General features: G+C 39.3%; 3 protein-coding genes across 3 annotated transcripts; 2 read left to right on the top strand and 1 right to left on the bottom strand.

The window, feature by feature from the left end:
- Positions 1-1,359: 1,359 nt before the first annotated feature.
- On the bottom strand, positions 1,360-2,861 carry bscl2 (BSCL2 lipid droplet biogenesis associated, seipin). Its single transcript, XM_037682739.1, has one exon. It carries the CDS (start codon positions 2,699-2,701, stop codon positions 1,454-1,456), a length of 1,248 nt encoding a protein of 415 aa, XP_037538667.1. The 5' UTR covers positions 2,702-2,861; the 3' UTR covers positions 1,360-1,453.
- Positions 2,862-2,952: 91 nt separating this feature from the next.
- fnbp4 (formin binding protein 4) lies at positions 2,953-10,709 on the top strand. The gene is made up of 17 exons (XM_037682738.1): positions 2,953-3,171; positions 3,652-3,723; positions 3,815-3,936; positions 4,410-4,578; positions 5,301-5,448; positions 5,595-5,697; positions 5,799-6,140; positions 6,547-6,736; positions 6,844-6,962; positions 7,252-7,356; positions 7,617-7,750; positions 8,709-8,860; positions 9,009-9,307; positions 9,386-9,500; positions 9,698-9,894; positions 10,018-10,175; positions 10,288-10,709. The coding sequence occupies exons 1-17, from the start codon at positions 3,048-3,050 to the stop codon at positions 10,376-10,378; spliced, it is 2,640 nt and encodes an 879-aa protein (XP_037538666.1). The 5' UTR covers positions 2,953-3,047; the 3' UTR covers positions 10,379-10,709.
- A 409-nt stretch (positions 10,710-11,118) lies between these two features.
- On the top strand, positions 11,119-19,439 carry agbl2 (AGBL carboxypeptidase 2). The gene is given in 21 exon segments (XM_037683185.1): positions 11,119-11,127; positions 13,866-13,986; positions 14,121-14,294; positions 14,456-14,563; positions 14,824-14,965; positions 15,099-15,354; positions 15,477-15,875; positions 15,993-16,135; positions 16,644-16,803; positions 16,957-17,083; positions 17,191-17,291; positions 17,450-17,562; positions 17,645-17,717; positions 17,985-18,104; positions 18,201-18,278; positions 18,375-18,476; positions 18,632-18,725; positions 18,890-19,030; positions 19,097-19,127; positions 19,216-19,396; positions 19,398-19,439. Coding segments are annotated over 21 exon segments (2,715 nt in total).
- Positions 19,440-21,168: the final 1,729 nt, after the last annotated feature.

Genomic DNA, 21,168 nt, shown 5'->3' with positions numbered 1-21,168 from the left:
AATGACAAAGAAACTTGAAAATGAACTCAAGTTTGTGAAATCATTAATAGATTTTAATAATAATGGTGAAGAAGCCGCATTTCTAAGTCATGATTATAGAAACTAGTAAATAGTCTTTTAGAATAAAAACAACATGTATCCATAGGATGACACTAAAACTCTGACTTAAAGAGGTGGGTGACATGCTTCAAGGAATTTTAAGACTTTAATTTTATAAGTATTTCTCAAACAAACAAGTTTCTTTGGAATAAAATGTTTACTTAAAACTTTGTGAAAAAATTTGTGAAGGTATATGATCTTGTAAATACTTCTAAAAAGTATTTTTTCAGTTAGAAAAAGCTATCAGTGTGAAGTTCACTAGTTTATTTCTTTATTTTTTTTAATGCAGAAATAACACGTGCCATGTATCTTGAGAGGAACCAACACATGAGAGAATATCTCGGTTCAAAATCCTGAATCCATTAAACACAATTTATACATAATCTACCAAAAAAGCTTTAATTCAGAGCTCCCCTGAAGTACAGGTTAAATATGCTACTACGTTAAAAAAAATTGCATTGCTGGAATTCAGCTGCTTCAAAACTGTAACTTCACCAATCCTGTTATATTATATTAAATCCAGACACTTCTTCATGAACTTACATTACTTCAATCTTAACTCACTTAAATTGCTCTGTCTACTGGTAACAGAAAAAAAAAAACATTTTAAAAACTTTAAACTGCAAAAGCTACTGTGTAAAAGTACACAACCTTCAAGTCACAAATGAACTGAGACAGAACACAGATTTTCATGGAAACAAAAACATACTGGTTGTACAAATGTAGCTTTTTTTCTAGGAATCTGTTAACAAAGATCCCTTTTCATAAATCAAATGTCCAAATCAAATTGCTCTGAAATTTCTGATCAAAAACAGTCACATGCTTAGCAATTTTGTTTCAGTTGCACACCATCAAAAACCTCAAGTCTGACCATGTTTGAGCTTAAAATCAATGGCGTCACTGTTTAGAACTAGTTTAACGTGAAGACTTTTTTAACTTTTCCTTATTTGTGAACAGTAGGCTGTGATGAGAGAAAACACCACCATGCAGACATCAAACACAAGCAGGTTCAGCTGACTTTTAAACAAGGGCGCGTTGAATTGTTGGCAAACACCTGATGATACAACACTGAAGGATATGTCAGATCTGGAATGTAACACCTCCTGATATGAGCACCAGCAAAACTCAAATAGCACAAAAATAAGACTTGTAACAGTGCTGTGATAAAAGAAAAACATTCACACAGAGGTCAAAGACAAACTGTTATCAAGACAAAACCACATTATATCTCAAACATGTAAATGTCACTGAACTGTGGGTTTCATTTAGTCTATGTTAGATGAAGTGTATTTAAGGTGCTAAGGATGGGAGTAGATATGCAACATGAGGGTATTTATTATGCAGCAATTATACTTTAGAGACTCATCCAAGGCCCGGGTCTCTGGCGAATTAATGTCTCTCCAGACTGAGATGGAAGGCTTCCATTCAACACATCTGAGCTGTCTGTGTCCCCGTGCTCCTCAGAATCACGAGACTCTTCTTCCTTGTTATCTGGAGCTTCAGCCCCAGAGGTATCTGGGTTTTCAGAAGGGTTCTCTGATGACATCTCTGCTAACGCGCCATTTCCTTGAAGACCATCGGTCCCATTCACTGATCCAATTTCTGCAGGAGAGCTGAGTTCTTTCTGCGAATTCTCTCTTTCCATTCGCTTCCGAGCCTCCTCTCTCCTCCTCTGGATGCGAGTGTTGTCTCCCATCATGACCCTGATTCGGACCTGATCCGGAGGCCAGAGCCCACCCCATATAAACTGCAGGTAGCCAAACAGTGCAATGACGCTGAGGAAGGCAAAGTTGGTGGAGATACCGATCACTGCTGACGTCAAGGGGAAGTTGTACAAAAGGTATCGTATACCAGTGAAGTAAGCATGGATGCGGAGCTGAGATGAGTAGATCTGGACCTGCTTGGACTGGATCTGAATGACTGCACCAACAGTGGGTTCATAAGCGTTTGTCTTGTAATCCGAGTAGAGCTCAACTTCGATGAGTTGCTTCTGTTCAGCCATCCCAGTCAGCAGGAGAGGAGAGAAGCATAAAGTGCTCAGGGTTTGGAGAAGGAAAGACCGATAATGCAGCATTGTGGATCTGCCCACCGATGACACAATCTTCCCACCTTTGGTGTAACAAGACATCCTGACCATGAACATACCCAGCTGTTCATTAACTGGAGACTCGGGCATCACTAACTCCAGAGACACTCTGTAAGGCTGACCATTGGCCATCACCTGGTCTCTTTCATTCCTCATGAATGAGATGTTGGCTGTGGGGAAGGAGCAGAGACCTGCCTCTGCAGCATCACAATCAGAGGTGTAGAAAAAGTGCACAGGGGTGGAGAAGCTCACAGTGGGCATGTAGGAGTAATAGAAGCTTCCGTAGAGAAACACAGACACCCAAAGCAGCAGAACTAACGTGCAAAAAAGGATGGCGGCCTGAAGTAATGTCCGTCGGGCTTTGAGGAGGGTCACAGCTGCTACATCCTGCAGCCAGTGAAGAATCGGTCCCATCGCAGCCCCCATCCTGTCTGTTCCGTTCCTGATATTGGCTTTAGATCCTCCTTGGAGCTCTGTGAACTGGTGACTCTGTGGCGGATCCTTAAAGTCAGACATCTCACAGTGGGTGGCTCCGCTCAAGAACTGCAAAATCCATTTTCTTCGCCTCCCATATTGAATATTTTTAGCTACCCCCGACTAATTCGGCTCGTTATTGTCACTTGGAGCCTCAAACCATAAGAAATTCTCGAAAAACGTATTAATAATCGGGCTTCATTGAGGTTGAACGGTTATGCTTCCTACAATCATTAGAGACGCAGCTAGCTAGCGGCTTAACAAAAATATGACCCCGTGACCCGGATGTTGTCGGCGCGCCGACGCTTCTTTCGCGTGCAGTTAGCTTAGTTGAGCTCAACCATCGACATAGAAGCTAGGAGCACTCCCTCCAGCAGACACAATAGTAATGGGGAAGAAAAGTCGTCTTTCAGGAGGAGCCGTTGGCCGGAGAACAATCCTACAGCTTTCTCCTCCCGGGAATCGCGGTGGGATTGCAGGAGAAAGGGAAGAAGCGAACTCGGGATCCGATGGTACTATTAGTAGCATGTTAGCACAGTAGCGTTTCAGCTAAGGGCCAACCCAGTGCTAGTAAGGTTAAAGCCCGAGAACTCGGCCTACGTGTTAATAGAAAGATAAAGAAGTTTATCTGACCGGAGTTTTACTTTGCACTTGGTGCAAATCTGTTCTTAAATTGCGTATGTGTGCTTACTGATTAAAACTATTAATTTAAAAATGTACACCAAAGCTAGCGTACTGAGCTAGCGATTAAAATCCTGTTGTGCTACTAGCAGGCCCGAAAATAGACCAATAATAAAGAACAGTGTCAACCAAGCAAAACTCAATCAACATGCATAGCATAAGTTTTGTGACGTTTAGTTGGATTTCTTAACGAGAGAGGGAAAGGTGCCCGTGTACCTCATTTGTTTTCTGTTGCTAGCCCTGTGAGTGTTTGCAATGAATGCTGTCTGCCACTCAACTTTTAACTTTTAGTATTGACTGTTTCTGTGCAGAAGAGCAGGATGGTGATGGACACAGATTCGTGAGACGCGCCAATATGAAGACACCCGCAGTAAAAGCCACAGGTGAGTTAAAAACTTGTGTTTAAACGGGGTCATTTAATGTTTAAACTATTTTTATTGACCTGAACAAAGTTGTATTTCTTTTTCCATTTAGAGGGTTTGTCGTTGCTTGGGGCCTATGAGGACAGTGATGAAGAGGATGGAGACCGTTCAGCTGCTCGTTCTCAACACAGCCAGCCTGCAGACATTGACAGTACATTGGCCAATTTCATGGCTGTGAGTGTAACATGAGTGTTCATTAACTTATAAGGAGTTTACAATAATGATGGGTAGATGCTTTATGCTTTATTACCTTTTATATTAGAGTTATTGTATTGTTCAAAACGGAAATAAATGCAGCTCTAATCATGCTGTGCTCTTGTAAATAAGATGAGCATTGCAGTAATTAACCTTTTGGTGATTGTCACTGATAGGTCTAGACTTGTTCAAGAGTTTTTCTGATTTATGCTGTCAAATTTAACTTGTCCACCAGATGAGTACAGCTGAACTGATTTTAAATCAAATCACTATAAATTTAACACTATAAGCATATCATGTTTTTTTGTCAAATATATAGTATTTAAGTTATGACTTTTAAAAAGTCTTCAATTTGCATAATTCATAAAGCTTAGAAGGCTGTTGATTCTTATCGTTACTGATTTTTTTTTTTTTAACCCAACTTGTAATTGTTACGGTTTCTGGCATTCTAGGAAATTGATGCAATCACAACTCAGCCAAGTACAGACGATGCAGCTGCCCCTGTTTCGAATGCAACCCCACCCAGACCTGAAGATAAAACTCAGCAGCCAGCTCAGGAAGATGGGCAGAATCAGCAAAGCACAGAGTTTGAGTACAATACACAGTACTCGTTAGCTGGAGGTAACTGTCTTATCTGTTTTTTAAATGAATAATTGCCATGTATTATAGATTACATCTCTTCAGATAAAGTACTTTCACACTGCAGCTATATTAATTCAAAAGCAATAGCTGCCAGCTGATAATGGGTTATTCTTTGAAAGCAGTGTTTTGATATTTACCCCAATACACTTTTATTAATGATGTTAAGGCCAGCTCAGAGCTTGTTCAAAACGAATAACTTTTTTGACTTTTTTCTTACTACAGACTGCAGCCAGTTTAAGTAGTTTTAACTCTTTTTAAGTTAAATCTGTGAACATTAGCTAAAAATGTAACATTACTCCTGTCATGGTATATACGTTTTGATGCAACCACTGTTAAATTTTGCCTGAAGACGATGATTGTGAAAGCTGGTTTTTCTGGTGCGTCAAGTATTGTTCACACACACTGGTTATCAAAAATAAAACATTTAAGTTGGGAAAAATAAAAGGTATATTAAACTATTATTCTCCAGTTCTTTCAATAAAATTAAACTCACATTCAAGGTTTTTTTTTCTCCCAGAGGATTTGTCTCGTCTTGACTTCAAAACAGCACATATTTCAATTCTGATTTGCTGTTTTCATCTTTTTAAATTTATAGTAATGGGTCAACTCCATTGAGCTATAGAATTATTGTTTGAAAGCATTAATGCATTATGCTGTAATTTGTTTCAAAAATATTCAAAATTCATGTCCTTATGTTCCAGTGGGTGTGGAGATGGGAGACTGGCAGGAAGTATGGGACGATAATTCTGGTTGTTATTATTACTGGAACACTCTGACCAACGAGGTGTCTTGGGAACTGCCAAATTATTTGGCTGATCAGGTGCAAAGTCTGGGTCATTATGCAAACAGGTAGGAGAAAAGTATCTTGAACACTATATATTTAACTGCAAAACATGTAATAACAGGAGTTAGCACATTATGCATTCCAAATTCTTTAATTTTATTCTACTAGTGGAATCGTATTGTCAATGGAGTGTTTTTGATTTTCCTTGTAGCACTAGTGTCAATGGAAATGGCTCGGTCCATGCAGGTTATTGCACAGAAGAAAATCCTGCCCCTGCTGCCACCCCAACAGCTGCTAAAGAGACCAAAGTGAAGGCAAGTTTCATTTAGACTAATATTAATATTCTTGTTTTTGTATTTTTAAAAGACTTGCCAGTTTAATTTTAAACGTACTGTTCTTGTTTTTGTCTTAACAGGAGGTAATAGAAAGTGTTACAGGTCTTACAAGTGAAGAGGAGGAGCGTCAAGGAGTAGCTGCATCCCTCCTTGGTCCACTGATCCCATCTGAAGTAAAAGAAGCAGAAGAAAAGTGGAGGAAACGATTGCTTAAGGATTTGGATGAGACAGAGAACAGTTTGGATTCTGATGGAGAGGGGGTCAAACCTGCTGGATCTCCTATACCCTTTATGGACTCTGACTTAGCCGCCACTGTCCAAAAAGATGTTTGCACCAAGAAGCTATCAAGAAACAACTCGGATGCTGAGGAGGAGCCAGAAGAAGACACGGTGGACCTTGAGCTGGCTTTGGAGAGGAAGAAGGTGGGAATTTCATGGTCTTCAATAACTACTGGGAGTTATTTTCAAGCTGTCTTTATTTTCTTTAAGACACTACCTCTTAATTATTCAACAATAAGTTATATGTTTACATGAAATTTCTGATCACATGGTTATTAAGTTAGTTTACTGTCATGTTCACTGGTTTGTCAAGCTAACAAAGTTGCACATTCATCCACCTGTACATCTCGCACCACAAAGTAAAAAAATGATCTAAATTCATAAAACACACACAGGCTCATTTCAATAACATGTCACTTTCCACCCAAACATTATATGTAGGGTGTGCTTTTATTTCTATCAGCAGTAGTATTTCAACTTGTTCAGAATATCAGCCAAATTAAATGTCAAAGTGACGTAGATGTAATCGTGTCAACATCTGATACTTTAGGCTGAGCTTCGGGCACTCGAAGAAGGTGATGGGAGCGCAGGGGGCTCCAGTCCAATGTCTGAGGCTAGTCAAGAAGCTGCTGGATCTCGTGGTCTGCTACAGAAAAAGAGATGGAAGACTGTTTTCCCGTCTGTTGCCAGCCCCGACTCTAACAGCCGAGGCTCAGACCAACTGGACACTACAGAGACGGGTGAGTTTAAATGATTATTGTGGAGAGTCACAAGCATGATGGTTGATAGTATTTAAACCCTGCTACTTGTGTTTTTGTATATTTGAGTACCTCTGTTGTCTTTTTAGCACCTCCTAAAGTCTTAGAAGGTGTTGTGGAAGAAGAGGACAAAGAGGCAGAAACATTAGAGGATTTGTTAGCTCCAAAACTTCTTTTCAAAGAAGAGGAAGAGACCCCTGAGCTAAAGGTAAGCTCAACACTCTAACTATTGTTCTGCACTATGTTCAGGCTGCTGTTTAATATATCATATTATATTGTTATTTTTTAGTGTGTATCTTAGATCCTTGTGTACGGTTTCTTTTGTATAGTTTATATTATTGTTATTTTTGGGTGTAACTGGCACCTTGAGTTCACAATTTCGTTCCACCTCATGTACCACATGTGATGCGAATGACAATAAAGTCACCTTGAACCTTGACTTGCTAGATGCTTTTTCTGTAGAACAGACGAACATGGTTTTAATGTTAAAAATGTAGTTTCAGATCGGAGAATTGGCTAACACCTTAACTAGCAAGATGGAGTTCCTGGGTATAAACAAGAAGACAATCTCAAATTTTCACTTACTGCTGCTCCAAACTGAGGTAAGAGAATAGTTCATTTATAGCTTTCAGTTGCAGCAATCTCTCTAGGACTTCTGAAATATTTAGCACTTGGTGTCATATAATTTATCAGTGCTTAATATTTAAAACTCTCATAATAATCCATCATAAATGTCCCTCTGGAAATGTATTATAATTACTTTTCCATCTTGATAATCTTTTCCGTGAATCTGATAGCTTTATTTATCTCTATATTCTTGGTTCATTTTGCTGTTGTACCCATGTTTTTCTTTATCTTTTAGACACGGATTGCTGACTGGAGGGAAGGTGCTCTGAATGGGGTCTATCTTCGCCGCAAGCTGCAAGAAGCTGCAGAACACATAAAATATTATGAACTTAACGCCACCCCTAAAGGCTGGTCCTGCCACTGGGACAGGTACGCGCTCATTACCTTTCACATCTATAACCTCCCTCGCCCCCCAAACATTTTATGGTGTCTCAACACGCCCCCTCAGTGCCGATGTTGCAGCCTTTGTAACATGACTTGGGGAGAAGCTTAACCTGTCCGAGTGGATTTCCAGAAATAGACTTGAGGTTTCTGTGATACAGAATTTCACATTCTAATAAGGGAGCATCCACTCTGAGCCAGCCTGCTTCCTGTTAAATAGACCTGCCACAGAATGGACTCCATGTCCCAGTAACTGACTCTTAAGCCCTTTGTTGTGGGGCGTTTGTAGACTGAGTTTGGGTTCATTCAGAGATAAAAATTGGGTGGGTGTTAAAAGGCTCGGTGTTTTTGGGGGGAGCCTTGCACTTTACAGGACTACAACACCCAGAATGCAAAGCCGAAAGAATGGTGTCCTGGAATCAACAAGTGTCATGCGTCAAAACGTGAAGATGGAGCAATGACGGGAATCCAGCAGGTCAGACCAACTCTATTTTATATGTCTTCCTGTTTTTTCATTATTATTTTTTTATGTAAGATGTATTGATTGTGTGATTGTTATTGTCTGAGCTACCATTGTTTACGATGATGGTGGTGGTGTTTCCTCCCTGGTGTCTTCCTGTATCTGGGAGGGAATGGTTGTCTAAAACAAAGAAAGTGTGACAACCATGAGCTGCTGAAAGCTACTTTCAGGACCTAGAGATGATTTGTTTTGCATTATTTATTCTTGAGAGCAAGGTGGGTCCCCTGTCCACACCCATAATGACACACTGATTGGGCCCTTGTTCTGGACAGCTAAAATTGCTGTCCATACCAACAATCCTATTCCCTGTTTTCACCATTATGTTTGCTTCCTTGCCCCCACTGTCCCAGGGTATCATGGCACTCTGCAAGTTTCAAGAGCCTTGGTTGAGACTGTTGTTTTCTATGTCTGTTGTTCCATTTTTAGAGAGCACAAGCGGTATTTCTATGTGAGGGAGCGGACTGGTGCCTCCCAGTGGGAGTTTCCAACGGAGGAGGACGAGGAGGAGGACTCTAAAGACAGTCCATGCACGCAGACTCTGAGTCAAGAAGATACCAAAACATCTGGTGATGTTACAGGTCAGACTCTTCATTTCATGTTTTATTCATTTTATGAATGTGGTCACAAAAGGGAGAATCAACATTGGTGTGTCTCTCACACCACTCATGTCAACTAATCTATTCCCCCCCCCCCCCCCCCCATTTTAAAAACATTTTATTCCAGCAGAACCTTCTACATTATCCTCTGCTGCACCACCAGCAACACCACCACCTCCTCCTCAACCCAGTTCATCCTCCTTTTGGTCCCTATCCCAACCACCACTTCCTGATAGCCCTCCTCCACCTTCCAACAACCCCCCACCTCCACCTCTCCCCCCAGACTCACCCCCTCAACCTCCTCCACCTCCTGACAGCGATGAAGAAATTATGGAGGTGGAGATGGAGATGGATGATGACGACGAGGAGGAGCCACCAGCTCCCGGAACAGAGGAGGACAGCGGGAGGTTGGGCTCTGCCGGCATGAAGGTCAGGAAGCAGTGACATTTAATTTTATTAGTATTTAACATTTGGATTGTGAAAGTTTTAACTTTTTTCTTTTGACAGATTTTTGAATCAAATTCTTTGGGGAAGGGTCAGAAACGTAAGGCCGGTCAGATGAATAAAACCATTACGATTGGAAGCAGTCCCATTATCTACACTCAGGCAGCTGTTTGTACAGGTAACCACACGACCTCTGTAGCATAATTATTTTACTAAAAACAATAACAGATTGGACTCGTTGGGTTCTGTGGTCATTATTTTTACATTTAATATGCTTTTTGAACTAAACCTAATTATTACATAATTACAATGTGAGGGAACAATCACAGTGGTTTTTACATGATGGTAAGGTTTAAGGTTTGCCTTTGTCTGCAGCACCCATGATGTCAGCAGCTGCATACTGGGGTATGCCAGCTGTGACTGCCCCTGTAATCCAATGTGAACTTCCTCCCCCCCCACCTATGGCAACTGTTCCACCTCAGCCCCCACTGCCACCATCCCAACCTGTTTATGAACCTCCTGTAGCCAAAGCGCCAACTGTAGACAAGACTAAGAAACTAAAAAAAGACAAGGTTAGTATTATTGTTACTAAATCCATGCATTTGATTTGACATTAAGGTCACACACATTTCACATTTGTATGAAAATTTATTTATTATTTTTAAAATATCACTCATTTTCTACCATGTGTATAGTCAAAGAAGAGTAAGACGAAAATGCCATCGCTAGTAAAGAAGTGGCAGAGCATCCAGAAAGAGTTAGATGAAGAAGAGAAGAGCAGCTCCAGTGATGAGGACCGAGAGCAGCTCAACAAAAAGAGCATCGAGGACTGGAAACAACAGCAACTCGTGACGTATGTTTCTATTCTGTCAGGTTTTGTTTGTGTACTTGAATTCGTGCCATTAATTTCTGCTTTTAATCTTGCTTTTCTTCTGGTAATGTTTTTTTTCTTTGTTGTTCTCCAGGGGAAAAGCTTCAAAGAATGCCAATTTTGAGGCACTACCTGAAGACTGGCGACAACGCCTTAAGAAACGAAAGATGACGAATAGCACGTAATATCAATCCACTCCAGCGATGTTTGTAAAGCTACACCGTGACGTCATCTTTAACGAGCGTTTAAGTTTAATACTAAGTGGACTTTTTTTTTTTTCTTCTTTCTTCACAATATAAGCATTTCCAAGCTCCTACATGGCAGGCCATTCTCACATAGAGGGGTTTTAAATGTCCTGTACTTTTTTGTATTTGCAAGTGTAAATGTGCCAAATGTGCCACGATAATACTTTTGTCACATTTTTGTACAGACGCAGTTCAAATGTTCATCAGTTTGTTTGGCAGAATTGTCTATTTTATAGTGTTTTTACAACCATGTACATAAAATGGAAAATTGAATGGACCAGGTTTGTGCAATGTGTGTTATGAAAACTGTATACAGTATTTTGTAAAAAAATAAAATAAAATTAAATGAATAAAAAATTTTAATCTGTTTTTTAAAAGTCATTGCTTTATTTTGCAGTGAAAGTAGTTTTGTCCTAATCAAAACTAACATATAATACTTTATTTTAATTATTATAAACCAAATACTTTGAAAAAGTAGATTACCGGTAGTCGGAAACTTCTGCTTCGTTCTTTCCCGCCTCTTCTCCATCTCCACGGCAACCACTATGTTGGGCCGCTGGGTTGCCTAGCAACGTGTTGACCACGGTAGCAATGTGTGCTTCGAGATCCGCCCGTGTTGGATGCAAATGTTTTTTTTCTACGGAGTTTATTTTTTATCTTTAAATTATAAATATTCAATCATGACAGAGGTAAGTGAACATCGGGAATCCGTATAAATTCAGGTTATAAAAGAAACGTTAAAGTTTTAAGTGTTGCTCAAAAGAAGCTAATGTTAGCATCAAGAAACGAAACAAAAGTTGTTGGCAACAATAAATCTGCTATAATTTGAATTCGTTTAATACATAAATGCCAAGAAGAAAAGGTATTTCTATAAATCACAATTAATAATAAATCTTGTAGCAGCAGGTAGCCCAAACTTAAAAATCTGCTGTGGATCAACAACTTGTAAAAAACCGACAAAGGATATCTTAACAGTGCATGGGTTTTAGATCTTAAATTGTCATTGTTTTAAATTATTTATTACAATTATTGCCATTTACTGTTATACTGTATGTTTTATATATTTTGTAAATATTTCTGAAGTCTTATTCTAATCTTGTTGTTTTTTATGACGTGTGCTGCCTGTTCTTGGCCAGGTGACTCTTGTGAAAGAGGTCTTGATCTTTATGGGTTTTTATATGGTTAAATAAAGGTTTTAATAAATAAATAAACAAAGCAAAGGCTGTGAATACGTAAATGTGATTTCTTCATTTTCTATTTTTAATACATTTGCACAAATCTCAGATCTTTTTTCATGTTGTCATAATGGGGTATTGTGTGTAGACTTTTGAGGAAAGAGATTAACTTAATACAATTTGGAATAAGGATGTAACAAAATGTGGAATAAGTGCAGTGAATGCGGTACTTTATGAATGCACAGTAAATACCAATAAGAAAAATCAAAATAAAATCAATGACTTTTTCAAAATAAAGGCAAACTTCTGGCCTCCATTTTAATTTGGAAACATTCAGAAGTACAGGTCCTTCTAAAGAAATTAGCATATTGTGATAAAGGTCATTATTTTCCATAATGTAATGATAAAAATGAAACTTTCATATATTTCAGATTCATTGCACACCAACTGAAATATTTCAGGTCTTTAATTGTTTTAATACTGATGATTATGGCATACAGCTCATGAAAACCCAAAATGCCTGTCCCAAAAAATTAGTATATCATGAAAAGGTTCTCTAAACAAGCTGTTAACCTAACCATCTGAATCAACGACGTAACTCTAAACACCTGTCTGTGGGAAGGGAAAAGCGTGGCAGAAAACGCTGCACAACGAGAAGAGGTGACCGGACCCTGAGGAGGATTGTGGAGAAGGGCCGATTCCAGACCTTGTGGGACCTGCGGAAGCAGTGGACTGAGTCTGGAGTAGAAACATCCAGAGCCACCGTGCACAGGCATGTGCAGGAAATGGGCTACAGGTGCCGCATTCCCCAGGTCAAGCCACTTTTGAACCAGAGACTGCGTCAGAAGCGCCTGACCTGGGCTACAGAGAAGCAGCACTGGACTGTTGCTCAGTGGTCCAAAGTACTTTTTTCGGATGAAAGCAAATTTTGCATGTCATTCAGAAATCAAGGTGCCAGAGTCCGGAGGAAGACTGTGGAGAAGGAAATGCCAAAATGCCAGAAGTCCAGTGTGATTCAAGCACCCACAGTCAGTGATGGTCTGGGGTGCCATGTCAGCTGCTGGTTTTGGTCCACTGTGTTTTATCAAGCGCAGGGTCAATGCAGCTAGCTATCAGGAGATTTTGGAGCACTTCATGCTTCCATCTGCTGAAAAGCTTTATGGAGATGAAGATTTCATTTTTCAGCACGACCTGGCACCTGCTCACAGTGCCAAAACCACTGGTAAATGGTTTGCTGACCATGGTATTACTGTGCTCAATTGGCCTGCCAACTCTCCTGACCTGAACCCCATAGAGAACCTGTGGGATATTGTGAAGAGAAAGTTGAGAGACGCAAGACCCAACACTCTGGATGAGCTTAAGGCCGCTATCGAAGCATCCTGGGCCTCCATAACACCTCAGCAGTGCCACAGGCTGATTGCCTCCATGCCACGCCGCATTGAAGCAGTCATTCATGCAAAAGGATTCCCGACCAAGTATTGAGTGCATAACTGAACATGATTATTTGAAGGTTGGCGTTTTTTGTATTAAAAATGCTTGTCTTTCATTGGTGGGATGAAATATGCTAATTTTTTGGGACAGGCATTTTGGGTTTTCATGAGCTGTATGCCATAATCATCAGTATTAAAACAATTAAAGACCTGAAATATTTCAGTTGGTGTGCAATGAATCTGAAATATATGAAAGTTTCATTTTTATCATTACATTATGGAAAATAATGACCTTTATCACAATATGCTAATTTTTTGAGAAGGACCTGTATTTTCAAATTATACATAATACCGCAATTGTGTTTTAGTATTTTATCAGTACATTCAAGTCACATATAAATGAAAATTCTTCATATTTAAATTTTTTATTTATATTAAATGCATTCAAGTGTACAGTAAATTGGAGAAAAGCCCATTATTTTCCAAAGGCCCAAATATTATGGGGTAATATGAGCAAAAATACATTGCCACCCTTATTTTTACTTCAACTGTTCTTCACTTTGCCCATTTAATTTTTAGTATTTAAAATCTTCTGATTAGCCATTAATGCTGTGGATCGTTCTAATGAATTAAGCTCCATTTGGCTGAAAACGCACTGCTAGAATAATCCTGTGTGTTCCGTTCAGAGTTTATCCAACTGTTTATTAATCATTAATTGTAGTAGTGTTGACACTGTTAATGCTAATGTGTTGGGTGTTAAATATTTGTCTTCAATGTGTTACATGAATATAATAAAATAATGGCTTATATTTTACCTATCAGGCAGTGAGAACACCAACCATCACCTCTGTCATCAGGAATTTGTGGAACACCAACCAGTTGGACAAATCAGACATGAGTGACTCTAACACAGAGGAGGAGGAATTTGCAGGAAGGAAACAATGTAAGCTACCAACATGTCTGCATTTGAAAGTTGTGTGCACACTTTCATCTCACTTTTACTAAGACGTGGTCATCTTAACTGTATGGCCATAAATTAAACATCAATAATTTAAGGTTTTATTTATTATCCTACAGTATCTATGAAATTAAGTGAGACCCTGCGCACGAGGCAGCTGCTCCTAAACTTTCACAAAGGCAAACCTGTTCTGAGTTTAAAGACACCGCGGGACCTTGTCAAATTTCCAACTGTTCCCCGCCCTCGTTGGCCCGTAGAGTGTGAGGTCATCAGTGACATCATTCAACACATAGGTAACTTTTCATTCTTATTAAATCTTTTACTTCACTAGGGTTGATAAATGATCACAAACCATGCAATTAGATGAAAAAAGTAAAAGTGGTACGTTGAACAGTTTGAAGACTTGCCATGTTATTTTATTTAATGTAATTACCAATGAGTGTATATTTTGTAGAGTGGGAACCTCCTGAGCCAGAGCCTTTTTATCAGCCTTTAGGACACGAGGACACACCCATTGCTGTTGGAGAGGAGCGTGGGAAGGTGGTGTACTGCAGTGACCCAGGTAAATCCTGATAACAAGGGTGGGTTTTTGTTGTTGAACCGTCAGATTATTTCTTGCCATTTCTAGCTTCAAGACAGACTGTTTCACCCAGCGTTCCATTAGAGAATATATAACCTGTTTGTTGATATATGCAACAAATCAACACACAGTTCTAAAATATTTGTTAAAATTGTCTTGTTTCTCAAGAACATTAAAGCTTTTTTTTGACAACTTTTAAATAAATAAATTCAAAGTCTGCTCTTCTTACTTGTTTCTTTAAGCTACCAATCATCCCTATTTCACATGCTCTCGTGTTGGAGGAAGTAGGAGCCCAGTTAAGACCGTTACTTCCTTTGTCAGTGACATCACTCTGGAGTTTGAGTCACGCTTTGAAAGCGGCAACCTCCAGAAGGCCATCCAAGTGTGAGTATCCTCACTGAAATCAATCAAGTTGCTGCTGTTTATTTACAGTCATTGTATTTCAATATATTTTAATATATTGATTATATTTTAGTTCAGTTTCTCTTTCTCTACATTTTTTTTCTTTTTTGGTCAGGGGCATGTATGACTATGAGCTCACCCTGCGTACTGACATGTACACCGCAAAGCACAGTCAGTGGTTTTACTTCAGAGTCAGAAACATGAAGGCTGGAGAGACGTACCGCTTCACCATCGTCAACCTGACGAAGAGCAGCAGTTTGTATTGTCAGGGCCTGAAGCCGCTCCTTTACTCTGAGAGAGCTGCAAAAGAAAACTCTGTTGGATGGCAACACACAGGCTCCAATATCAAATACTATCGGAACAGCTGCCAGGTAACAACTGGATCAGCTTTAGTTTGTATCCAAAGTTTGCCAGACTTTCAAAGCATTTTAGGACTGTATAACTTCTTCCCAACATGCATTTCTTTTAAGTGTTTGCCTTTTTGTTTGTGTAGACTACAAAAGAGAACACTGACTCTGTCACCTTGCACTCACTCACCTGGACTCTTCAGTTCCCCTATGGCTCAGACACCTGCTATCTGGCCCACTGCTACCCCTACACCTACTCACACCTGCAGCACTACCTCAGGCGGATTTCTTCCAGTCCAGCAGTGATGTCATTCTGTAAAGTGCGGGTTCTGTGCCAGAGTCTTGCAGGGAACGCTGTGTATGTCATGATCATAACGTCTAGAGGGGCAGACAGACGCGATGTCAGGAACAAGAAAGCCGTGGTAGTGACGGCCCGAGTGCACCCCGGGGAAACCAATGGATCCTGGGTGATGGAGGGGTTCCTTGACTTTTTGCTTGGGGACTCAGATGACGCCCAAGTGCTCAGAGATAATTTTATTTTTAAGGTGACAGATTTCTTTGTGATTGTTTTCCCCCTTCCTAATGCTATCATTAAAGTAGAGTGGTGGTGATACGCTCTGATAATACTCTGGCAGCTTTTTCCTCTGTCTGTGGTACTGCAGGTGGTACCAATGCTGAACCCGGATGGCGTGGTGGTGGGCAACTATCGCTGCTCTTTGGCAGGCAGGGATCTCAACAGAAACTACAAGACCTTGCTCAGGGATTCATTTCCTTGTGTGTGGCACATCCGCAATCTGGTGGAAAGGTAACACTCCACAAACGATCTGAAGCAGAAACTGCTCATCTATTAACCCAAAGAACAACCACATTGGATTAAAGTGTAGAATATTTAGTGAGAACTGGGTTTTGACAAAAACAAAAAGTATTTATAACATATGTTCTTGGATAACGGAGAGTTTAATTAACAATAGGGAGAGCAGACAGTTACAGTGAAGTTCAACAATAGAAAATATGAGTCAATAAAATAAAAATAAAGCACAGTTTTGTCATTATAAACATGTTAAGTGTTAAAAACACTAATAAATTACAAAAGGTAGAAATAATTGTCCAGCCAGGTGTCTTACAGAGTTACCAATATCAGCCAACAACTGCAAATGTTTTATTTATAAAACAGTAAAATTTGCTATCTTCTTTCAGCATTAAACAAAATGACCAAGCCTTTCATCATGGAAGCATTAAACAGAACCAAACTACAGCGCTTGTTCTGCTCTGAATGAATCTTTGTGTCAGCTTCAGCACTTTTCTCTCTCCAGACTCGTGGCTGAAACAGAAGTCGTTCTTTATTGTGACTTCCACGGCCACAACCGTAAAAACAACGCCTTCATGTATGGATGCAGCAGCCGCGACGAGGCTTCTCTCAAACTCCAAGAGAGGGTCTTTCCACTAATGATGAGCAAGAATGTCAGCAATAAGGTACATTTTAATCGAGAAATCCAAGGCTTCCTAAACTACTGCTGACTTTTAAGTAGACCTGTAAGTTCTGCATTTATTATTAGTTTGATTTATAACCCACCAAAGACCAATTTGTTTTTGCAGCTACAACATCTAAACCATTCTGCTCCTTAGTTTTCCTTCAGGAGCTGCAAATTTCGGGTGCAGCGGAGCAAAGAGGGCACAGCACGCATCGTCATGTGGAGACTTGGCATCAGAAACAGCTACACCATGGAGGCCTCCTTTGGAGGCTCCACTCTGGGTTAGTATATGTTCCCTGAATGAGTTTATGCATTATTATATCTGTAGGGATCTTCTCATAAGCTTCTACGGCTTCTTCTTCGTCTTTTTTTTTTGGTTTAACTTTAGATGACAGGAAAGGGACCCATTTTACAACCCGGGACTTGAAGTCTCTGGGCTTTCACTTTTGTGACACCCTGCTGGACTTCTGTGACCCCGATCAAACTAAGGTGAGAGACAAAACAATGTGTTAGAGTTTAATGTCTACATAGAAATATGGACTGCATTACCAAGGTCCAGTCTCACTTCCAGAAAAATAATTTATAATCTAAATTTACTACAAGTGTAATTATCCATCAGGTTTTTAGGCTTTCTTTATGTTTTTCAGGTTACATACTGTTTGAAAGAACTGTCAGCATTGTTGAATAAGAAGTTCAAGGAGAGAACTGGTAACGATTTGGGCACTGACCGAAACATCTCTGTGTCTGACCTGGAAACGAGGTATGCAAGCCCCACCAAGGAACTATGGGATTAGTTTAAAACTTGTTTTCATTCAGTGAATTTCTCTCCCTTATGTTTGCAGCACAAGTGGTTCTAATAGCTCCGATTCAGACGGACTTCCTGTTCATCTACAGAACCAGGTGCAAAATCCAGAGGTATACAAACAAATATAACTGACTTCAATTAATCTCCTGATGCATGCTCAATAATCCAATTGACTAACTTAATAATTCAATTAACTAACACTTTTTACACAATAACATAATTATAATTAATTAAATGTTCTTTTTTTTTTACCTAACTTTATTTTTTCTCAAGGTTTGTTCACATTTGACTTTTAAGGACTTCTTAAAAAAAACAGTTTTGAATCAAGTCTATCCCTTCAGTGGTAGACCTGATGCTCATATTGTTCTCTCCCACAGAAACCATGCAAGAAGAAAAAGAAACGCGTGAAGAGTCATAAAGAAAGAGACCAGCTGCAACGGGACAGAGTGAGGAGCAACATGCAGCTACAAGTCCTGCAAAGCAGCAGCAAACATCTTGTAAAATTAAACGACCCAGGAGAAAGTGTCCTCATTGAATGCTCTGATGAGTCAGTAACTTGCATTAGGACTGATGGGTGAATGGTTTATTTGCAGGAGTCCAAACTGGTTGATGACAAGGAAAAAGAGAGCAATCAAAATAAGCCTGTTGAGAGTAATAGGAAGAAAGTGCAGGTATAAACTTTTGTTAATCTGTACTCCAAACTGAGGCAACCAGGTGAGGAGACTGATTTATTCTTGATCCAATTATGTTTTTGTGTGTGTGTGAAGCTCAATAGCCTGACAAGAAAAGCTGAATTCTCACCTCCTGCTTCAAAAAATCCCATTGAGGCCAGTAAGGTGATTCTGTGGCAAGGCTGCAAGCCCATAAAGGTAAAACAACAACAAAACCTCTTGATCTGTAATAAAATCATAATTCTCTCATTTTAATATTTTGATAAACTGAAACTTGCAGACTTAAGCAGAAGAATACAGTTTATTGTGATTTAATTTGTTAAATTTGCTTTAATTGATACGTTTTGTTTTAGGAAAAGTGTCTGAAAAACCCGAGCTCCTCACGCCTGCAGCACAAAACGTTTCCACATCTCAGCAGCGCTCGCACACCTGTGGCTCCTCACTCAGGTAAGCTTTACTGTTGACACTGAACCATTCAAGGGTCTTTATTGCCACTCACATCACATGTGGTACATGAGGCGGAACAAAACTATGTACAATCAAATCATCATTGAGAACCATTTTAGAATCGGAGGTCCTCTGCAGCAGCTTCTTACATTTCATCTCCACAGGGGTTGAACAAAAAGAGAGAAAACAGTGGCGATGCTACTCTCAGTTGCTTCACCTGAGTGTTCTTCCACCTCCACCAAAGGTCATTCCTCCCGCGCAGTGCCAACCTTGCTCTCCACAACAATGGCTTTCCTACTGCAGAGGTTTGTTTGCACATAAAGCAGGTCTCTGTTCTCTTCTGTTATGAAGCTTGCTTTTTTTTCTTTCAGGGCTGCCACCATCCTTTACAGCACCTCACAGGTACCCCTTATGAGAAATTATACCTTTAACTTTAGACAGCCCATGCTGCATACATGTATGTTCATACTGAAAGGTGTTTCTTTCACAGCGGATCTCCATCTTCTATGTATGCCAGCTTGGTTCCAACCGCTGTTCCAACAAAGCACCCGTTGACAACTGTCTCCAGCACCAAGTCCAGCAGTCGGCACTGTTTCAGAAGCAGTTATTCTCTACGACCCTCAAATATTTACTTGCCTGAGGTTTCCTCCATGTCGAACACAGAAGTACCTGGTAACAAAAACCAAGCAGCAGAACAGGGACCAGGATCTCTGAAGGCTCAGCTATATGTTCATCCTAACAAGTTATTTTTGTGACACATTTCATCGGAGGAAAAACGGAAAACAACTCTTTCCGTATCCATCAGTGTAAGCTAGTTGAACCTTCCCCACTATATAATCTTGTTGTTTTTTTTTCCAGCAGATGTGGCACAGTTCGGATGTAAACTATCTTGTGAGCAACATCAGAGACTGCAGTCACATTGATCACTGAGAGAAACTGAATCATTCGGCAGTTTATTTGAGCCCAAACACAAAAAACCTCTTGAGCTCTTTCTCCATCTTGCATTTATTATCTCAGTAAAACGCTTTTTATTCAGCTGAATCAACTCAAATAACTTATCTCTGTGATATCTCAAAACACTTTTGAGATTCTGCAGACAAAGAAAAAAAAAGTTGAAAAAAGACATTTCTGTGAGTTTTCACATTTTTATTGACTTTTCTCAATTCACTTTCAGACGACGAACCTCAGACACGAAAAACTAATGACTGGCAGTCTGTCTCATCAAAAAGACAAATAAATAAATCGGACAACCAAAGATTAGGTTTTTCTATTCTCTAGTAAAAATGTAACAATTTTCTGGTACACAAAGAACTTTAAAAGACATTTGGTAAAAACTGTTGTTAATCTGGAAAACATGGAATGACTTAAAATTAAGAGCAAACAACTGAGATTCGGTGGGCAACATTTTATTCCAGAGGGCCAAATCAAGATATTAAGCAACCAAAAACTGCATAAAGAATTATAAAATAATTTATTTTAGACAAATAATCTTGAAGGTTTTTTCTTGTTGTAACATAGTAAAATTATGTCTCCCCAATACCCTTTAGGAATATAAGACGCTTTCTGTAAACTGCCTCTTGTGACATATTTATTAAATGCAATATAAGCTTAAATATGCAAAAAAGACCAAACAAACAATGTTTGATTTTTGAACTCTTTAAGGTTCAGTCAAGTTCTGGAAACACAGCTTTTAGCCTAGTTTAATCCAAAAATGTTCAATGTATTTGCCCAAGTACTTGTTTACTTTAGACTTCCTTAAGTTTCATTTATAATATGCAGGTTTTCATCTTATTAAGAAATAATTTTCTTTTCAATTTGGGGGCCAGATGGAGATTATCCAAGGACCACATTTGGGCCTCAGGTCATTTATTACCCAAGTCTGCTCTATAGACTTAAAAAAAATATTAAAATACAAATGACTGTTTATTATTATTCATCAAATCTACTATTTTATAGCAAACTCTTAAAGTGAGCTTTATGTGCCATAAAGGATTTTGGATTTCAGGGATATGTTGATGTTTTTGTGCGTTACACCAAGTTGGATGATTTGACCACTCAACATTTAAATTATCAGCCAAATATCATGTTTATTTGTTTTCTAAAGACTTTTTGAACAACTCAGTCCTGCAGCAGGATTCTGATGGTGATTGTTTCAGGACATTGAGTAAAAATTGTGAAGGTGCATTTATTTTTTTAATCCACAGATGTTTGATTGGATTATAATTTGATGGTTTTGGCCACACTGTTCGTAACTCAAGGTTCCCCAGACGTTTTCATCAACTCATCATTTTTCTTCTCAGGCATGAAGAAAAAGTCTGATAGGAATTTTTTCACCTCCAATTCCTACATGTGTCCAGTTTCACTACTTTTTGTGTCTGAACATATCTCACTTGTAAATGAGTCTTCTAGGCTCATTGTGACTTATCTGGCTAAATAAAGGTTG

The sequence above is a fragment of the Nematolebias whitei genome, chromosome 10, assembly GCF_014905685.2.
Source record: "Nematolebias whitei isolate Nwh7 chromosome 10, NemWhi1, whole genome shotgun sequence".
NCBI lineage: Eukaryota > Metazoa > Chordata > Actinopteri > Cyprinodontiformes > Rivulidae > Nematolebias > Nematolebias whitei.
Note: the sequence above shows the minus strand (reverse complement) of the source record. Positions and strands in the feature narration are given on the sequence as shown.

Excerpts from the sequence above, each read along its gene's own strand:
- bscl2 (XM_037682739.1), bottom strand. The coding sequence starts at position 2,701 with ATGTCTGACTTTAAGGATCCGCCACAGAGTCACCAGTTCACAGAGCTC.
- fnbp4 (XM_037682738.1), top strand. The coding sequence starts at position 3,048 with ATGGGGAAGAAAAGTCGTCTTTCAGGAGGAGCCGTTGGCCGGAGAACA. Across the intron at positions 7,357-7,616 it reads TACTGCTGCTCCAAACTGAG|ACACGGATTGCTGACTGGAG; the intron begins GTAAGAGAATAG and ends TTTATCTTTTAG. Across the intron at positions 9,308-9,385 it reads TGGGCTCTGCCGGCATGAAG|ATTTTTGAATCAAATTCTTT; the intron begins GTCAGGAAGCAG and ends TTCTTTTGACAG.